This window comes from Trichosurus vulpecula, chromosome 4 (genome assembly GCF_011100635.1).
Source record: "Trichosurus vulpecula isolate mTriVul1 chromosome 4, mTriVul1.pri, whole genome shotgun sequence".
NCBI classification, from domain to species: Eukaryota; Metazoa; Chordata; class Mammalia; order Diprotodontia; family Phalangeridae; genus Trichosurus; species Trichosurus vulpecula.
The window spans coordinates 215,116,236-215,136,379 of record NC_050576.1 but is presented as its reverse complement, the minus strand read 5'-3'; the positions used below and the strand labels follow the sequence as shown (position 1 = coordinate 215,136,379).

At 44.5% G+C, this 20,144-nt stretch overlaps 1 protein-coding gene across 1 annotated transcript in view; it reads left to right on the top strand.

Moving 5' to 3' along the window:
- Positions 1-1,124: 1,124 nt before the first annotated feature.
- The window catches only part of LOC118847409 (mitochondrial dicarboxylate carrier-like), a 32,808-nt gene continuing 13,788 nt past the window's right edge, over positions 1,125-20,144 (top strand). The window contains exons 1-2 of the mRNA XM_036755868.1: positions 1,125-1,327; positions 18,432-18,551. Of these exons, the coding sequence (XP_036611763.1) occupies positions 1,238-1,327; positions 18,432-18,551 (210 nt within the window). The 5' untranslated portion in view covers positions 1,125-1,237. The remainder of the gene's footprint in view (positions 1,328-18,431; positions 18,552-20,144) is intronic.

Genomic DNA, 20,144 nt, shown 5'->3' with positions numbered 1-20,144 from the left:
TAGAACCTTTCAGGTTCCAAAGCGCCTTCTGCAGCGCCAAGAGCTAGCTTTCAAAGAGATGCTTCCCCCCAGTACAAGGCTGTTACGTTTGTAGCCAGCACCATTTTTTGGGGGGGGGGGGGCGTAGTGAGGTGGGAGGGAGACCACAAAATTTCGAGCCGATCCAAGCGGCTACAGGTGATAGGCAACGTTCCAGGATACAGGAAAGGTATGGCGGAGGGCATCAGGGAAGATGGGGTGACGTGTGGACTTTAGATGCGGGTCACTTTGAGCTCCAACACTTATCAAGGATCATTCATTGGGAGCCTGCTCTGCGGTGAGCGCTTTCGCTTAGTAAGAAAGGAAAGTAGCCCTTACCCCAATGAGCTCACAGTCCCACGCTTAGCCCTAGTTCAGTGGCGTCCGACTCCTCGTGACCCCCCGGGCCATACCACGCCTGTACTGGCCAAGGGGTTTTCTGACAAAGACGCTGGAGTAGTTTGCCATTCCCTTCTCCAGTGATTGAGGCAAACAGAAGTGCCTAGTAAGTGTCTGAGGGCAGATTCGAGCTCAGGTTTTCCTGAGTCCAAGGCTCAACCATCTAGCTATCTCCAATTATAAATGTTTATTGAATCAGACCGAATTGAACGGGGGAGACAACGTGCAACAGTGTACCGGGGTAGACCATACGTAGGTAGCCTCGGAGGGAGGGCACTAAACTTAAGGAGGACTGAAGGGTCTGGAAAAGCAAAGCGGCGGACTCCCGGGCGCGGAGTCGCATGCCCCCAGCGGGCAGCACGGGGATAAACTGGGCTCCCTTCTGAACTAAGGATGGGGGGGGGGGCGGGGAGGGGGAGAACTATATGCGAGGCTTAGCCCGGCTCCCTCAGCACGCAGTCGCAGCGCACGTTCCGGCGCCGTGCCCTTGACCGTGGCCGCCGGCCCCCTCCCCCGCCTCTCGGGCTCGGAGGCGAGGACGCGGCCCCTTTAAGGCGGGCGGGGGCTTTGCCCCTTGAAGCTGGGCGGGCCCGGCGGGGGGCGGGGGCTGATCCTCCGGGACGCCGCGGCGTATTGGTTGCGAGGGGCGGCGGGCGGTGCTTTGAACCTGCTTCCCCTGAGCCAGAGCAGGAGCTGGGCCTCTCTCACTGCGCGTTGTCCCGTGCGCTGTGTGCCGTGCTCTGCCGGCTCGCCCTCGTCCCGGCTCTGGCCCGAGTAGCCCGGCGCAGCCCGGCGCAACTCAGCGCTTCGCGGCGCAGCCATGTCTAATAGGCGCGTGTCCCGCTGGTACTTCGGGGGGCTGGCCTCCTCCGGGGCCGCGTGCTGCACCCACCCGTTGGACCTGCTCAAGGTGAGCGGCATCCCCCACCCGGGAAGCCGGGGGCCCAAGCTGCCGATCCCCGCCCCCGCCCCGCACCTCCTCCCGGCCAGGGGTCTCCCGGAGCTGCCCCCACCCAGTGGTCAAGGTCCTTCTCTCCATCCCCCTCTTTGGCAGTCTCCTGGGTGGGAGGCTGGGGTAGCTGGAATGAGAAGGGAAGGGAACGAGCATTTATTAAACGCCTACTGTGGACGAGGCACTGTGCTATGCATTTTACAAATATCTCGTTTCATAGCACAGCCCTGAGGAGGGCAAGAGAGTTGTCTGCCCCTCTGGGAAGGTGGGGAACCCCCACGACCAGTGAGGTGTCCACCGCGAAAGAAATAGAGGCTTAAGAGAGCTCACTAGGCTGGGTGGGATTTTCCGCCGCAGCTGCGACGCTTTAAGTGAGGGTTAAATGATGGAGAGTGAGTGGGGTCAGGCGCTCAGCTAGTAAAACAATCCCTTCCCCTTCCCTGAAGAATGTTTTCCCGTATCCGTACCTTTCAGTACTGAAGCACAAGCCAGCCCAACCAATACATGCCCTTGCCCTCCCTCCTTTTTTCACCGCTTGTGAAATAACCCTGGCTTCTGTGTCTTGTCCGGTCAGTTAATAAGCATTTATTAAGCACCTCCTGTGTGCCTGGAAGAGTGGTAACCATCCTGCCTCCAAGTTCCCTCATAGCTTAGGCAGAAGTAAAGTCAGCATATGTATTTAAAAAACCAAACAAACCCTGATGGGGGCAGGAATGAGAAAAGGCTTCTTGAAGGAGGTGACGCTCCCGGAGAGCATCCCAGGCGTGGGGAAACCGGCCCGTGCAAAGTTAAAGGAAGGAGAGTGAAAGGAGAGCGAATGACCTGTATTGGTGATGTAAATGGGAGCCGCAAGCCATTTGAAGTGCCAAGTTTTGTTCTGGCTGAGTAAGGTCACCAGCCTGGGGAAACAGGGTAGCTTAAGTACTAAATCGAGAAGTGTTCATTTTATCTTTAAGGCGAAGAAGCAGCGCCTTGGGGAAAGGACGTGGGCACACCTGCCATTTTAGCGTTATCAATTCGATAGCCAGGTGCAGGTTGAAGGGAAGGACTGCGTGCCGGGAGACCTATTGCAAAAATCCAAGGGAGCAGTGATGGAGACCGGGACTAGGGTGTCATGGTTGAGTGGGGAGAAAAGAATAGACTTGATCGCTGATTTAATGTTTCCAAACCATCCTTCCAGACCTAGCTCAAGTATCCCCTTTACTCATAAAACCTAGATCATAATAAGCTCCTGGAAGACAGGTATCTTGTAAGTTGTCTTCCGAAGCAGGCCTTGCTTGTATGCCGGGGCACTCTAGTGGTTTGAATTGAATTCAATTCAGCTGGTATTTATTAAGCACCAACCCAGTGCTCGGTAGACCTTGAGGGTACAGAGTCAAAACAATAAATTTTCTGTCCCCAAGGAGGTTACATCACATTGAGGAGAAACATGTATACATAGAAGGAAATACAAACATTTTAAGTTCTGAACTGCCTCCGTCCACTCCCTTCTTCTCCACTGTGCAGGGAAGTTTGTTAAAAATAGAGCAGGGATTCCAGAGGGTGCAGTGGAAGCGGGTAAAGAGTGTGTCTGGGTCGGTGGGGACGTGAGGATGTTGGACTGACATGCTGAGAGAGCAGTGAGGTCAGGGAAGGGAAGAGAGCCATAATTTTAGCATTACCCTCTCTGTAGTGTTGATTTAATTAGCAACCCATGAGAAAGTGAGGGAAGGGAGGCTGATCTATATGGCCAGGGTTGATAGAGCCCTAGGGCATGGCTTTTTTTGGAGAGAAGAGATTTGACATATTTTGAGATATTCAACCCCTCAGCCTGATCAACTCTGCCCCAGTCGTTTGTTCGTCTCTCCCTTTGCTAGGGGTGCCTGTGGGAGGTCTTTGTTTCCTGTTGAAATTGCAGATATAAAATAGTAGAATCCAGGCCCAGAAAGGGTGAGTGAATGAATAAGTGGCAGGGTCTGGATTCAAAATCCAGGCCTTCTGATGCCATATTCACTCACCTAAAAAAAGATTAACACCAGTGTAGGAAAGCTTATATATGCCTGGGGCCAAGTTGGGGGGGGGCGGGGAGGGTGACCTCTGAGAGCTTTTTCTTGGCTAGCATGATCTGAGTGAAGACTGCAGTGGAGGAGATGGGACTGGAGATAGTCCTTAAAGGGTCTGTGTCACAAAGTAGGAACTTGATCTCTCAATCTAATCCCCTTAGAGGTCATCTAAACCCTGACATTTAAAACTGACCCTCAGAAGGAGATGTAGCTTTGTTCAAAGTCACATGAGTGGAAGATCTAACATTAAAACCAGCCCCCCTCAAAATCCGGGAGTCTTTCCATGGGACTTTGCCACATGTTCCGGCCCATCAATTACCTCTCGCCACAAACCAGTTTGTTTACTATAAATTGTATTTAAAGCATTTTCTAATGTCAGTGTTCCCTCCTACTCCATTTTAAGCTCCGGGAGACTTTGGCTTCTCAGTTTGGGCTGAAAGAAAATGCCTCATTAACTTGCACCTCTTTTCTTCAACCCTGCCTTGATTCTACCTAACCTGCCACAGTTTAAAAGGGCAAAGTTTTGGAAGGCCCTGAAGGGCAACTTTGATGTCCTTGTGTTTAAATTTATAACTCCTCTAAAGATTTGCTGTCAGCTCCTTCTGCTTGACTTTGTACTTTGGAGTGAGGGTTGCAGGTTTTCCTGGGGCTGTGACCCTCTTAGGGAACACCAGGTCAAAAGCTGATCCGGGCAACCTCCACATACTCACACCATGAATGAATGAATATTTATTTAGGGCTTACTGTAGGTTTACTCTGTGCTAGGGGCAGCTAGGTGGTTTAGTCCATAGAGTGCAGGGCCAGGAGTCTGGAGGACCTGAATTCAAATGTGGATTCAGACACTTACTAGCTGTGTGACTTTGAACAAGTCACTTAACCCTGATTACCTCCAAAAAAAAAAAAGAGAGAGAGAGAGAGTATCTTAACAGCTCCAGTATCTTTGCCAAGAAAACCTCAAATAACATACAGAGTTGGACACAACTGAAAGCAACTGAACAAGAACACCTGTGTGCTAAACTGTGGAATAGAAATATAGAAAGGAGCTTTGATTCTTGTAGAAGCTGAAGTTGTTAACTGTTTTTGTGTCGTGGACTCCTTTGACAATCTGGTGAAATCTACGGATCCCTTCTCATAATGAATGCTAAATTTCATTTAAAAGTTAGTGAAAATTAAGATGTATTTTTTTCCCATCCAAGTTCACTGACTCATTAAATCTCTCCCTAAACCCCAGGTTAAAAACCCTCTCAAAGTCAAATCAACAAGCATTTTATGAAATGCCTACTATGTGCCAGGCACTGTAGCTATAAGCCAGAAAATCAGCCCGGGGTCTCAGGAGCTCGAAGTCTAATGGGAAATACAATATGCAAACAGCTATGTATAAGCAGGATAAATACAGGGTAAACTGGGTGGGGAGCGGGGGAGGTTTGGAGGGGGAAAATCTCAGAATTTAAGTACCTACTATGGGCCAGACATAGGGGATACAAGAAAGGCAGGAAAACAGCCCTGACCTCAAGGAGTTAACAGTCTAGTGGGGGATTCAATATCTAAACAGGATAAACTGGGGGTAATCTCAGGAGGAGGGTGATTAAGGAGGACCTGGGAAAGACTTCTTGAAGAAGGTGTGTTTTTAGCCAAGACTTGAAGGAAGCCAGAAGGGAGTTGTGGTTAGGAAAGGGTGTTAGGGTCTGTGGAAAATTCCTGGGATGCTGAGGGGAACAATAGAGCTGTCTGTTAGCCCACCCTTTCTGCAAACTATGGCAGTATTTGATTACAGTTTTGCTAGATTGAGGGGCAAAGGGTGAGGGGAGGGTGTAGGGGTGGATTCGGGCTGTGTACCTTGACTGGTAATCCAGGCAGTGAAGGGTTGTAACGTTGCAGTCTCTGCAAACAGATTCCTAACCAGAATGTGCCTGGTCAAGTGAACAGTTCCCTAGTTCCCTAGATCCCTGGCCTGGTTCCCAAGGGGCAGATAACCGGGCGAATTCTGTAACCTCCAGGTCCGCAGCAACATTCTTGGGGCTGGACAGAGGCAGACAAATACCTTTAGTTCTTTCGCCCTGGGGTTGGCGCTGCCTTCCAAGTGTCCTAAGCTTCTCTGTGCTCCAGAAGAACCACCTGAAAGAGTCCCCAGTTGGAAGTTGTGCTAATAAAAATAAAAAAAAAATGCAAGGAGTCTGAGATCAGAGTCCAGCTTCCTTGTTTTATGGGAACCTGTAAACGTGGAAGCCCAGAGGAATGAGGTCAACTCGTCCATTGTTTCACAGCTAGGTAATGAAGGTAATCCTGATTTTTACATAAGGGCCCTAAGTTTGCAGAGCTCTTCACGTATAGTCAAGGGTCAGAGGTGAGATTTGGACCCTGATCTTCTTTCCACTCTGCCATGAGACTCAGATGACATAATTAGTATATCAACTTTCAAGTGCTCTGTTACTTTTTTCCCATTCTACTTCACTGACCCCCTTAAATCTATCCATAGACCCCAGGTTAAGAACCCATTTAATAGGCAAATCAACCCAAGCATTTTATTAAATGCCTACTAAGTGCCAGGCAAGGGCAGCTAGGTGGCACTGTGGATAGAGCACCTGCCCCGGAGTCAAGAAGACTCCTTTTCCTGAGTTCAGATCTGGCCTCAGGCACTTACTAGCTGGGTGACCCTGGGCTAGTCACTTAACTTTGTTTGCCTCAGTTTCCTCGTTTGTAAAATGAGCTGGAGAAAGAAATGGCAAACCACTCCAGAAAACCCTAAATGGGGTCACAAGAGTCGGACATGCAGAAAACCAGCCCCTGCTTTCAAGGATCTCACAGTCTAATGGGGGATACCCTGTGCAAACAACTGTGTACTAGGAAGGATATATACAGGATAAGCTGCAGAATAAGCACCTACTATGTGCCAGGCACAGAACAAAGAAAGGCATTTATGTGCCTAATTATTATTAATGTCAGAGCCAGGACTAGAGACTGATTCAGATTTCAAGTTGTCTTTTTTTAATTAAAAACATTATAGGGTCATAGATCTAGAGCTGGAAGGGAACACAGAGGTCACCTAATCCAACCCTTTCATTTTGCAGAAGAGGAAACTGAGTCCTAGGAAGATTATATTGCTTGCCCAACTACACAGATCATCATCAGAGATGAGATTTGAACTCGGGTCCTCTGAGTCTAGTGCCAGTATTCTTTTGGCCTCACTATCTTTTCTCACTGATTTTTATGACAATTCCCTCCTCCTCCTCCCCCAATCTTGTAACAAGTAGGGTTAAGGCAAAGCAAGTCAGCATTCTTTCTGCAGTACTTGCATTGCCCGGGGATTATAGCAGGGCCAAAATGATTTAAAAAAATGCATATTCTAAACTATGAATATTGTACCAAAAAATTAGGCTCTAGGATTCTGGGAGAGGCAGACAGCATGGCACACTAGAAATGTCACTAACTTTAGAGTCAGTGAGGAGCTGCACTGGGTAGAATGCTGGACCTGGAGTCAGAAAGACTTGGGTTCCAATCCAGCCTCACACACTCAACTAACTGTGTGACCCTGGGAAAGTCACCTGTCCTCTTGTCCACCTTAGTAGAGGTCCTATCTGTAAAATAGGGGAAATGATAGCATCTATCTCCCACAGTTGTTGTGAGGATAAAATAGGTCATATTCGTAAAGTGCTTAACAAACCATTAGCTGCTAATATAAATAAAAGTCAGAGGTCTTATTGGTATCATCATCTTCATCAGAGTTATCAGAGGACCTAGGTCCAAATCCTGCTTCCCCACCTCCCCACCCTTGAGCTTCAGTTTCTTCATCTCTAAAATGAAGGGGAAAAAAATAAAATGAAGGGTTTTATTTTAGGAAGAGAGGGAAGGAGGGGAGAAAAATTTGGTACTCAAAATCTTGTAAAAATGCTTAAAGTTGTATTTATATATAATTGGAAAATATACTATTTAGAAAATAAAAGGTTTTGGTGGTATTTGATCATGGGAGATACTGTGATCAAATTCTACCTACCGTACAGTATCATGGTTTCCAGAAAGATTGTGTTGACTTCCCCAACCCAGGAATGGCCAGACCATGACACCCGCTCCTAGCTAGAAGTCCCTCTTGGCTTCTTTCAAGTCTTAGCTAAAGGCCTACGTTCTTCAAGAAGATGGATTTAAAAGTACTTTATGGTGCATTCCAGCTCAAAATCTGTGTCATTATGACTAATTATGAGCTCCTTAAGGGCAGGGTGCATCTTTGTGCCCTCAACCACATGGCACTTTGCACCTAAAACCTTTGGTATTTAATAAATACTGATTAAATTTTAAAAATAAGTAATTCTGTTTGAGGTGGGGTAGGAGGGTAGGAGAGTTGATTTCACTGAGTGGGTCTGCATTCAAATAATAACCAAAGCCTTGTCATATGCAGAAAATGATGATGTTTCCTTTTAGGAGGTATTCACCCAGTGTTCTAGTATGTTCTCAGGAGTGGGTAGATGATTTTCAAAAGGAGACTTTTCACACATTTTTTTTAGGCAAAATGCACGTAGGAGGAAGGAAGACAAAGGTTTCCTTTGTCTTCTTCCATGGCCAGCCAAGAGTTTGTTTCCCATCTTTTCTTCACTGTGTCTTCCCAGAAAAGGTCAGAGGGGAGCTTGGATGATAATTTCCAGAAAAAATGGTTATAATGTAAAAGAGAAAGGCATCTTCTGATGCCTTCTGATTAAATTATTTTAAAATTAAAAAAGTTGGACAAATGTAGGTAGTGAAATCCTGTCTTATCTAAACTCTGTAGTTCGTAGACGTTCACAGTCCTGTTCTCCTGGAAAATCTTAGAAAATCAGCATTTTCCTGAGCATTTATTGATTTCTCTTTTTTATTACGGACTTAATTGTCACTGAACACAAACATTCTGATATACAAAGAACAAAAGGTTGTATGTGAAACTGTGAACCTCTATTGCCTATAGTTTATTTTATGTATTAATTTTTTTATGTAATCAGGGTTAAGTGACTTGCCCAAGGTCAGACAATTTACTTTTTTAAAGTGTACATTAACTCGATGGGAGGGGAATGGTCTGACTCTCCTGGTTGGGGGGTCAGAGGGGGATGACAGCACTGCTGCCATCTCCATCATGAACAGCAGCTGGAAACTCTGTAGGCCAGCCTGGTTCAGTAGCTGCTGGAGTGTTGGGGGGGGGTGGGGCTGGGGGAGAGGAGTAGGAGGCCCTCTTCATCAGCTCTTTTATTTACTTCTACTACAAGAGACCGAGTGATCCCAACTTCAAAAACAGGCTCCAAGAGCAAAGAAAGAAAAAACAGAAGCTTGCTGAAGAGAGAGCTAGGTTTTCCAAGTTACCTGACCTTAAAGATGCAGAAGCCATCCAGAAGTCCTTCCTTGAAGGAAACACAGCTTAGTGAGGAATTACCAGCCCAGGGTGAATATGAAAAGGGTGTTGACTGCTGGACAAATGCCATGGCTGTCCGAGGTGGGAGGCGGGGGGGAGGGGGGGGAGAGCCACCACACTTCTCCCCCAAAGTCTTCTACCACCCTTGTTTCAGATGCTTGTGAGTAAGCTGCAGACAGTCAGCCAGAGAATTGGCTTCGACTTGGCCAAAGACGATGTGGACCGAGAAACATGTCAACATAATGATTTTTTTTTTCTGGAGGCAATTGGGGTTAAGAACATAATGAGATTTTTATAAAGAAAATTTTTAAATAATTCTTAGCCCAGAAGATGAGCAGCAATGGGGGGAAAAGGGCAAACCTGCTGGTTATGGACTATGTATTATGCTGAAATCTGCCAAGCTTGATTTTTTGTACACATACGTTTTGCTTGGATTTTTTTTACTTTTATACGCCAGCCTTAACCCCCAATCACTATGACACTCCAAATCACTCCAGCTGTCATTGACTGGCCAATAATAGATCCCAGGCCAAGCCCTACTTGGTCCTTGCTTGGGCCCTGACTGGCTCGGAATGAATGTAAGTAGCAATTGTGTTTCTGTTTTGGTCAGAAAGGCTGAGGGTCTTCCCCTCCCAGATATTTTTTTTTTTTTAAGAGGCCATTCTTTGCCTCATTTCTTATTAATCCTTAATCACTGCATAAGCCTTGCCTCAGTCAAACTGGGGCCATAAAGACCCCAAAAAGGCCAAGGTCTCCCGCTGCGTCCTGATCCATATCTGGCCACTGTACCCAGATGGCTCTGGAGGAGAAAGTGAGGCTGGTGACTTTGCACAGCCCTCTCTCACTCATGTCCAATTCACTTGCATGTCTTGGCATCACCTCCTTGAGCTCATCATTGTCCTGTCTGAAAAGGAAGGACAGACAGCAGATAAGTTGCTTGGATTTTATTTATCTTAATAAGAAGTGTATTTTAATTTTTTTAAATCTCATTTTATAAATACACTATGAGTTATGCAAATATCACTTATAAAACATGTAGTTATAAGATACATATGACATACTTCTACATGTTAAAATTCTTAGTGCTCATTTTTGAAAAACAGAGTTAAGGTAATAAAAGGAATTCTGCGTTGTGGTTAGAGAGCTAAAGGGTGGATTTGGCTTATCCTAGTAAATTTTGCAGTGTATTAGAAAACTGTTGACTTTTTAAAAAGATTTACTAAAGCTAACAAGCTGTGAAGTCCCAGATGTGAAGTAGATCCTGTTCATAAAAATAATCACGGATACATTTAGGAAATATTTTTGGTGTACAGGGCAACAGCTATCAACAGCCAAAAAAAACTCCTTTAAAATTATTTTATTTAGAACAAGCTTGTGAGTCCTGGATTATTTATCTTGCAGTTGCAATTCAGAGTTATTGTAAGGAGCACTGAATTAGTAACCCTCAGAAACGTGTGTGTGCTTGTTCTGTTCTGCCATTAACATCTGTGATTGATGTAGGACAAATTTAGTTGAGCCATTTCAGTCGTGCCTGACTCTTCGTGACCCCATTTTGGGGCTTTCTTGGCAAAGATACTGGAGTGGTTTGCCATTTCCTTCTCCAGCTCATTTTTCAGATGAGGAAACTGAGGCAAATAGGGTCAAGTGACTTGTCCAGGGTCACATAGCTAGTAAGTGCCTGAGGTTAGATTTGAACTCAGGCCTCCCGACTCCAGGCTTGGGCCTCTATCCACTGCACCACCTAGCCGTCTGTAGGACAAATTACTTACCCTCCTTTAGTCTCCATTATTACAGAACCCCTATAAAATGAGAGATTGGTATTAAGTAATCTGAGTTCCTTTTCACCTCTATGATTATTTTCCTCATTGTCAAAGCTGTATTTTCCATACATATTAATCTTACCAGTCATAAGTATTATTACATATTCCAAAATGGTTTCTTCGACCTATTACTCTGATGAGTTTTTCTTTTTAGTTTAAAATTTGTTTAGTTTAAATTTAGTTTAATTAATTAAATTAGTTTAAAATCAGTTTCGGTTTAAAAATCAGTTGTGAAGAAAAACTTTCCAACAACTAGCTATCCATAAGTAGAGTGGGTCGTCTCAGGATATTGTGAATTCCCCGTCACAGGACATCTTTAAATTGGAGACTGTACAACCTTTTTGGAATTCCTTTTCAGGTATGGGTTGGATTAGATGAGTTCTAAGGTGAAGTGGGCCACTAGGTGGCGCCATAGTGCATAGAGTGATGGAAGACTCATTTTCCCGGGTTCAAATCTGGCCTCAGACACTTAATAGCTTTGTGACCCTGGGCAAGTCACCTAACCCTGTTTGCCTCAGTTTCCTCATATGGAAAATGAGCTGGAGAAGGAAATGGCAAACCACTCTGGTATCTTTGCCAAGAAGACCCCAAATGGGGTCACGAAGAGTGGGACTCTGCTAACACTACTGAACCACAAAGAAACGAGAACCTTAAAGTGATGATTTGGGGAGTCAAAATGGGAGAGAAGGCCGTTCTGCTAAGGGGATAAAGCGTTTGTGGAGCTCCTTTGGCTGGATGATCCGAGTGCGTTAAAGAAATGTTATTGTAAAAAGCTACGGATACTTAGGGGAAGAGGGTTGCTACTGAGGACTAAGACGAGGCAGTAGCAAAGTGCAAGCTTCTTGGGAAGAAGTGAAGCATCACAGAACTGTAGAGGGGAGCAGACCACTTCAACAGTCAAGGGAAAGAAGAAAAATCATGGAGAAATTCTAAGTTTTAAAGTAATTGTCGATCTGTAGTGGTGGAGTTTCTATACCGAGGAATTCCCTATGTGGAATCAGAGATCTAAACTAAAAACAACAACCCCATGTTATAATCCACCCAGACACCCATAAGTGAAAGGAAGAAGACAAGAATGGGATAAAGTTGGATAGAGGAAAGTAATGATTATCCATGCTCTTGTGACATCAAGGCCCAATAAAGGTAGTCATTTGTACTTGCCATTTCTGATTCTAAAAGATGTGTGTTAAATTGGGCCCCTGTTGTGAGAAAAATTTTTAGTGAACTGAAATGTTTATTGTTCATTTAAAAAATGAAAAATGATAATTTTTTTTTTAGCAAATTATAGTTGTATTTTGGTGGGGAGGTACAGATTTAATGCTATTAAGGTACATATGGCATCAGAAAGTTTTGGTGAAAAATATCAGACCTTGAAGCTAGAGAATAGCATTCTGAATTTTTTTAGATGTGTATCCATAAGAACTGGTCTATACTCTCTGCCTGAAGGATTTTATATTTTATAAAACTCCAATCCATCTTGATAATGTCAAACTCTGGTATGTGCTATCAACTAGACGGGAACTGCCTCTAATCTGTGGGTGGTCACAGCTGAACAGAGCTGGCCAGAGACAGAAAAGTCAGGACACAAACAGAACTTTAATTTCAGGGTGAGGAAATGCTTGCAAGCACAAGTCTTCCTGAGGAGGAGGGTTTAACATGCTGGGGCAAGGCAGTGCTTTATATACACGAGCGGGCTGGACCATGACATAATCATTTTTAGCTGTTCCCAGGGCAGGCTCCTGCATGGACAGCACAGGCATTCCTGGGTTCTGTGGGAACAGTCCCCAAACTGATTGCCTCACAGCGGGGTACAGAACCAGAGTTAGCATGGCAGGAACAGGAGTGCAGTACCTGGTTCCGTTCACTTAGCTGTTATAAGAAACAAATATTGCAAGCATGTCAGAAGGTGCAATGGATGGCTCTCAGGTCCCTGGGAAATAGGGGGAGCTCCAATTAAACAGTTTTTGATTAATATGAAACATAAATCCCTCAGATGTTCCCTAGTTGTTCACTAACACCTAGTGCTGGTCAAAGTAATACACTTTACCAGAGGGTGAAATCATCTAGAGCGCAAAGGATTCTTGTTATGCCAAGCTCAGGGCACAGCCTGCTTGCTGGGCCTTAGCTCTGGGAAATAGGGTGTCTCCAAATATCTTGACAGTGCAAATGAATCGTATGTGCTCCTTCCCATTCCCTAGAATAAAGACAAGTTGCTTTGTGTGGACTTGTTTCATAATTTCATACTTGGCATAAAGCATTGGGAGCATTTTGGAAACGTGCATTTTCCTGAAGGTAGCAAAGTTATCTGATTGCAGCAGTTACCCAAATGGAGTATAATATTTTTACCATCATCATGCCTGCTTTTGTTACATTTTTAATTTCAACCTGTGGATGAAGGGTGTTGCTCAGATATAAAATGTTACAGAAATTTCAAAAATGTTGGTTTGCAAGCCCTATAGAGAACTTTCAGTTTTATAAAAGTCCAACTTTTTAATGTTGCTTTGCCTCGGACTGTTAAAAAGGGAAATAATAAAGGACTTGGAGAAAAGAAAAGTGTGCATTAAGTTTTAACAAGATAGGAACACAATTATCCTGTTTGCTTGTGTCCCCTTCCGAAACTTCTTTGGTTGTGTGTGTGTGTGTGTGTGTGTGTGTGTATCTGTGTGTCCCTGACTATTTTTAAGGTGGTTATTAGAGTATGTTGAGTCAGTCACTCCTAAGCTTGGATTCTTATCCACCAGGCCATGCCAGAGCTATTCCTATTAGGGGCAGTGTTGCCTGTGAATATGTGAAAAACTATTAAGCATTATGCTAAATGTTAGGGATACAGGTAAGCAGTGGTAGGTAGCTGGTGTCTTCGTGGATAATAATGATAAAGTTTGCAAAGTACTCTGCAAATATCTCATTTGATCCTTACAACAACCCTGGGAGGTAGGGGCTATGCTATCATTATCCCCAGTTTACAGATGATAAAACTGAGGCTGACAGGTTAAGTGACTTGCCCAGAATCACGTAGCTAGTAAGTATCTGAGACTGGATTTAAACTCAGGTGTTCTGACTCCAGGCCCGTCACTGTATCCACTCTGCCACGTAGCCGCCTCCTCAGGAAGAAAGATCTGAATTCAAATGCAACCCCAGACACTTACTTTGTGTGACTTAAGCAAATCACTTAACCTTTGTCAGCCTCAGTTTTCTCATCTGTAAAATGGGGGGGTGGGGGAGAATAATAGCCCCTACTCCTAGGATTGTTGGCAGGATAAAATGAGATAGTATGTAAAGTACTTTGCAAATCTCGAAGTGCTATATAATTGCTAGATATTATTACTATCATTATCGGAATGGCCAGAGTGGAAAAGCGATATGGGGAAGGGAAGGGGTTGGAACTGAGTGACTTAGCTCCTTCCTGACATGGTCTCTGAAGGACTAGCATGGAAGCTGGAATGGCAGCAGCCCCTCAAAATGACAGAGGAGGGGAATGGTCTAAGGCAGGGCTGTCCAAAATGCGGCTTGCCTACAAGCATAGAAATTTACGTAAATGCTTTAGTAAACGCTACCGCAGAGCCCTCACCAAAATGGCAAATCAAAATATATTGTCTATTGTTTCAATAAAAACCTAAGGTTGGACAGCTCTGGTCTAAGGTGACTAAAAGCCCTTTGTGTACCTCTGTTTGGGTGTTTTCACTTCTACAACTCATTCTGAGCTAAAAAGGGTTTATTTGTCCAGTTGGTTAAGAAAAAAAAAAGACTACCAGTATGGGAAATGAAAACTTCAGCAAAACCCACAGCCCGTTGAGGCTAAATTTATTCTGAGACTTTAGAAGAAAAGCGAGCTGTGAGAAATGGACCTCTGCAGTTTCTTAAGCAATCCTCCTTCTTTGGTGTACTCTGTACATAATGCTTGTTTTATTTGTTGTTTAAGTTTAGAATGAAAAAAAATAATTTTTTTTAAAACCCCTCAGCCCTTTGCAGGAAGAAAGGATAAAATAGGAGAAGTATGAGGCCTTGTTTTGTGACCCGAGTTTCCTGGCCGGGGGAGGGTGTTGTGGTTGTACTTGGTGGAAGCTTGGCCAAAGGTGGCCTTATGCTTTTGGTTGGCCTGGCATAGAGTGGTAGCCTTCCTAGTGATCCTCCCATCTTCCTCAGAGAAATGGTTTGGGTAAAGACCTGTGTACCTCAGGTTCTATTTATTTCTTTTCTATTTTCTCAAAATTAATTTCTATCTTGTCTCAACAAGTATCCAAGCCCCTGCAAGCAAGGTTCCAAATGTTCCTCTGGATATCTGGGCTTTTTCAAATGGATCATCGTACCTTAAGGATTTTGTAATGTCTTTTCTGCCTTTTCCTGTGGCCTTCCCCTCCCCAACCTTACTATTAAGCTGAATAGAGATTTTTTTTAATTAAATTTAATTTTTTCAGTCAATAAAAATTACCTTCTCTGTCTCTCCTCTCCCCCTTTATTGAGAAAGAAAGAAAAACAAAAGCCCTGTTACAAACAAATATAGTCAAACAAAACAAATTCCTGCATTGACCACGTCCAAAGAAAATACGTCTCAGTCAGCACTCTCGAGTCCATCACCCCCGTCAGGAAATGGGCAGCATGTTTCATCATGAGTCCTCTGGAGTCATGCTTGGTTATTCCATTAATCCTTCAAAGTTGTTTTGTCTTTATATTATTGTTATTGTATGAATTATTCTCTGCTTCTGCTCACTTTACTCTGTATCAGTTCATACAAGTCTTCCCAAGCTTCCCTAAAACCACCCCCTTCATCATAAAGCACGTGATGTTCTGTTACATTCACATGCCATAACTTGTTCAGCCATTCCTCAATTGATGGATACCCCCTCAGTTTCCAATTCTCTGCACCTCAAAAAGGTGCTATACATATTTTTGTGCGAATTTTTGCACATACATCCTTGTACTCTTCTTTTGATGTCTTTGGGATTATAAACCTAGTATGCATGGTTTAATAGTTTTTTATGCATAATTCTAAATTGCTTTCTAGAATGATTATAACAGTTCACAGCTCCACCAACAGTATTTTAATTAATGTACCTGTTTGTTCACCATCCCTCCCACATTAGTCATTTTCCCTTTTTGTTAGTTTTTTCCAATATCATAGATAAGGAGCAACCTCAGAATTGTTTTAATTTACATTACTTAATGATTTGGAATATTTTCTTCATATGGCCATTAATAGCTCTGTGATTTCTTCCTCTGAAAAATACGTGTTCATAAACTTTGGCTATTTATCAATTGGGGAATAACTCTTATCCTACAAATTTGAAGATACCCTATATATAGGGAGCTGCTATATAGACGTGTAGAAATGAGACCTTAATCAGAGAAACTTGCAACTTTTTCTCCATTTGCCATCTTCTCTTCTAAATTTTAGGTGCATTGGTTTTGCTTCTGCAATAGGTTTTTAATTTTATGTAATCAAAATTGTCTGTTTTACCTTCTGTGACTCTCTGTCTTTTGCTTGTTGATGGAATCTTCTCTTCATACATCTGACAGGTAATTTCTTCCTTGGTCCTCTAATTTGTTTATGATGTCCCTCTTTGTGTCTTAAAATGCAGCACTGCTAGGTGGCACAGTGGATAGAATGCCAGGCCTGGAGTCAGACTCGTCTTCCTGAATTCAAATGTGGCCTCAGACACTTACTAGTGGTGTGACCCTGGGAAAGTCACTTAGCTCTGTTTGGCTCAGTTTTCTCATCTATAATATGAGCTAGAGAAGGCAATGGCAAACCACTCCAGTTATCTTCGCCAGTAAAATACTAAATGGGGTCACAAAGTGTGGGACTCAACTGAAGAATGACCCGTTTGGATGTATGGCACCGGGTAGTGGTCCAACCCTCCTTTCTGCCAGACTGCTTTCCAGTTTTCCCAACGGTTTTTGTTGAATGATGTCATGGCAAGCAGGGTGGGACTTTTTGCTGTTTTTTCTTTCGGAGTGCTTCTCAGCACTAAGGAGATCAAGTGCCTTTGAATCTTGCCTTTGTTTCAATTGCGAGTCTTTGATTGAATGGGGAATCTTTGATGACCTGCCTAAGTCACAGGAAGGCCTCGGGTTTACCAAATACTAGGTCTTTGTACTCATTTGCTTCTGTATATTGTGTGCCTGCTCTGTCCCGCTGATTGACCTCTCTGTTTCTTATCCGGTACAGAATTGTTTGGGTTGTTCCTGCTTTGTAGCACAGTTTGCGTTCTGTTACTGTTACATCCCCTTCCTTTCCATTTTTTTCCATCAGTGCCCTCGAGATCATTGACCTTTTGGTCTCCTAGATGGATTTTGTCATGCCTTTTTCCACCTCTTTATGGTACCTGGATGAGTATACATTTTATATACAATACATGTTAACTGACTTTGACCTTGAACTACTTGTCACTCTCTATAACTGAAGGATATGTTGTTAATTTTCATCCCTTGTCAGAGACATCCAGGGTCAGTTGTTTCTGGCAGCACATAATTTCCAGCAGTTTTCTAGTGTCACATAATTTCCAACAGCAGTCCTGTTATATCTCAGAGATCCACAGGTAGTAGTTAGGTCTGGGCCTCCTCACTTCCACTGGACTCTTGGAAAGGTATTTTAGCACCAAGCAAGTAGATTTATTCATTCCATAAACATCTATTAAGCTCCTACTATGTGCTGTATGCAGTATCACTTCTTGGCAGCAAACTCTCCCTCCAAAGAGGGAAACATTGGTGTTGAGTTGGTATCAGTATTACTTTTTGTGGCATGCCTTTGCTCAACCATGTCTGTTCTAGAACCAGTCCTCCGAATAGGTATACAGCAAGACTCAAGAGATTAAAAGGGATTGGCTATGTTCTTGGAGTCAGCAAGCATTTATTAAGTGCTGTTTGCCAGATACTAAGTTGGCATAGATCTGAATGCCTCCTCATCCCTTGCCCTCTTCAGGGATTGGTGGGTGACCTTGTTGGGGGCACTGCTGTTATGTGTACGTGTGTGCAGGTAACATGGACAGGAGCATCCTTGCCGTGCCCTTACCTGACAGCTTCTTCCCTTGAGCCCCAGAACAAGTCTGCTCACACTGTCTTACGGAGTGCCTACTTTTTTGTGCTCCCTTGTGGTTACCTACCTGGTTGCGTGGACCTTGGATGGATCCCCAGAGCTGGCTCCTACCTCTCATCTGCCTAGAAATCACTGGCTGGGTCTTTGGGGATGAACAGAACAGAGGCTGTCTGGAGGCAATGAGGGCGGCTCAAAGAGATTAAAGGGATCCTTGGGGTGGAGGGGGGGAATTCCATGTACTCTAGTGCTAGAAAGCTCAGGACTGGCTGTGGAAGGAAGTGATGTGGGTGGTTCGTGGGAGAGCACCTGGAGCTGGCTGAATGCAGTTCCCTGAAGGGACTCCTAGACTACCTTTACACCTTCCCTCCCCCGGTATGTGAGATCCTGTGACACTGACTGGCCTTCGTGCTGTTCCTTGTGTGTGACCCTCCATCTTCCCAGTATGCATTTTCACTGGCCTGCCCTCATTCCTCATCTCTGCCTTCTGGCGTCCTTCAGATCTCAGCTAAAACCCCACCTTCTGCTAGAAGCCTTTCCCAGTTCCCCCGCAATGTTGGGGATGCCCGAAGTTGCTTTGTCTTCCCTCTGAGATCACCTTTAATTTACCCTCCATCTGTCTTGTTTGTACATAATCATTTGCATGTTGTCTCCCCCATTAGACTGTGAACTCCTTGAAAACAAGAATTCTTTTTATTTTTTTTGCAGGGGGAAAGGAGGAGGTTAAGGGTTGCCTTTGCAACTTAAATTGCCTAGTATCTAGTAGGCGCTTAATAAATGCTTGCTGATCTGACTTGCGCAGGTCCATCTACAGACCCAGCAGAAGATAGAGATGAAGATGACTGGGATGGCGTTAAAGGTGGTGCGGACCGATGGCTTCCTGGCCCTGTACAATGGCATCAGCGCCTCCATCTGCCGGCAGGTGGGTGGTGTGAATGGTAGTGACAGGAATGATAATACCAGAACACTTTTCATAGGAGCTTCTACCATGTATGTTATCTCATTGGATCTCTCAACCATCCTATGAGGGATTCTCCTTATCCCCATTTTACAGATTGGGAAAGGCTGACAGTGAGAGTGGTTTGGGGACTTGCCCAAGGTCACACGGCTAGTAAGTGTCTGAGGCCAGATTTGAACTCGGGTCTTCCTGAGTCCAAGTCCAGTGCTTTATCCCCTGCTCTGCTTGGCCTCCAGTGTGGTAGGAGGTGACTTTTTGGCTGTGGGGTTTTCTTGCTCTGAAGGCATAGCAACTACCCTCCTCACTTTGGGTGGAGGCCAGCCTTAGGAAATCATCGCAGCCTCAAGCCGATAGGGATTTCTGATCGTCTAGATTCTGGGAATCTCTTCCACAGAGTCCTTAACCAGGAGTCAGCCCAACCTCTCCCTGTGAAAGGCTGTTCCCTGTTTTGGACCTGGATAATTCCTAGAGTTGCAGAGCTGAAATGGACTTTGGAAATCATCCATTCCAACCCCTGCGTGCCTGACAAAGAGTCACCTCTATACCCCCTCTACCTGCCTCCGTTTGGACAGCTGCAGTGACTGGGAATGCTGCTGTTTCCTGCAGTTTGTGATGGTTCTCATTGTTAGGAAATTTTTCCTGGTATGTGAGGTTGTGTCAGCAGACATTTTTTAAGATCTTATTTTGATGTGCTCTAGGCATGCAAGAAAAGGCCAGCAAAGCCAGCAAAAACAGTGTCTTCTCTCAAGCCAGCGAGTGTGCAAACAGCCATGGGTGAGACAGCATGCAAACAAATAGGAACAAACAAGACCCATACAAGGCAAATTGGAGATAGTCTCAGAGGCACTAAGGTTAAGGAGGCCAAACTGCCTCTGAAATTTTCACCCGGGGCTCATACTTCTCTTCTCTGGGGCCAATTAAGTCAGATCTTTGGAGTTCATGGTATCAGCCTTCAGATACTTTCAGAAGGTAATGATCAGGACCCCCCAGCTCTTCTCTGCTTCATCTTAAATATTTCCATTTTTTGCCCAGTCCCCTCACCATCCTGCCTGCCCTCCTGTGGACGTACTCTGGCTTGTCAAAATCCTTCCTAAAATGTAGCAAACAGAATTGAATCGAGTGTCCTAATTAGGATCCATTCAGGGAAGGGGACATGAGGACTCTGACCTGCCCATTTTTGGGCACAGTTCCTTAACTTTTTTGATGAACTACACTGTTGACACTTTGAGCATGTTTAACAGAATCCTAAGGTCTTTTTCACACAGGTTTGTTGTCTAACTATGTTTCTTTTACCTGGTCCTAGTGCTGCTGATTTCTCTCTCTCTCTCTCTCTCACACACACACACACACACACACACACACACACTCTCATACACACTCTCGTGAGAATGTGACATAATGGAAAAAGTGCTATATTTAGAGTCAGCATCCTAGCTGGGTGAGAGATGGTGCTGGGAGAGGGGATAGAGAGCTGTGCTTGAATGCAGGCCTTCAGGGTTGTCCCACCTCTGGTAAGTATTGCCTGTGACTCCTAGCCAGTTCACTTAACCTTTCAGA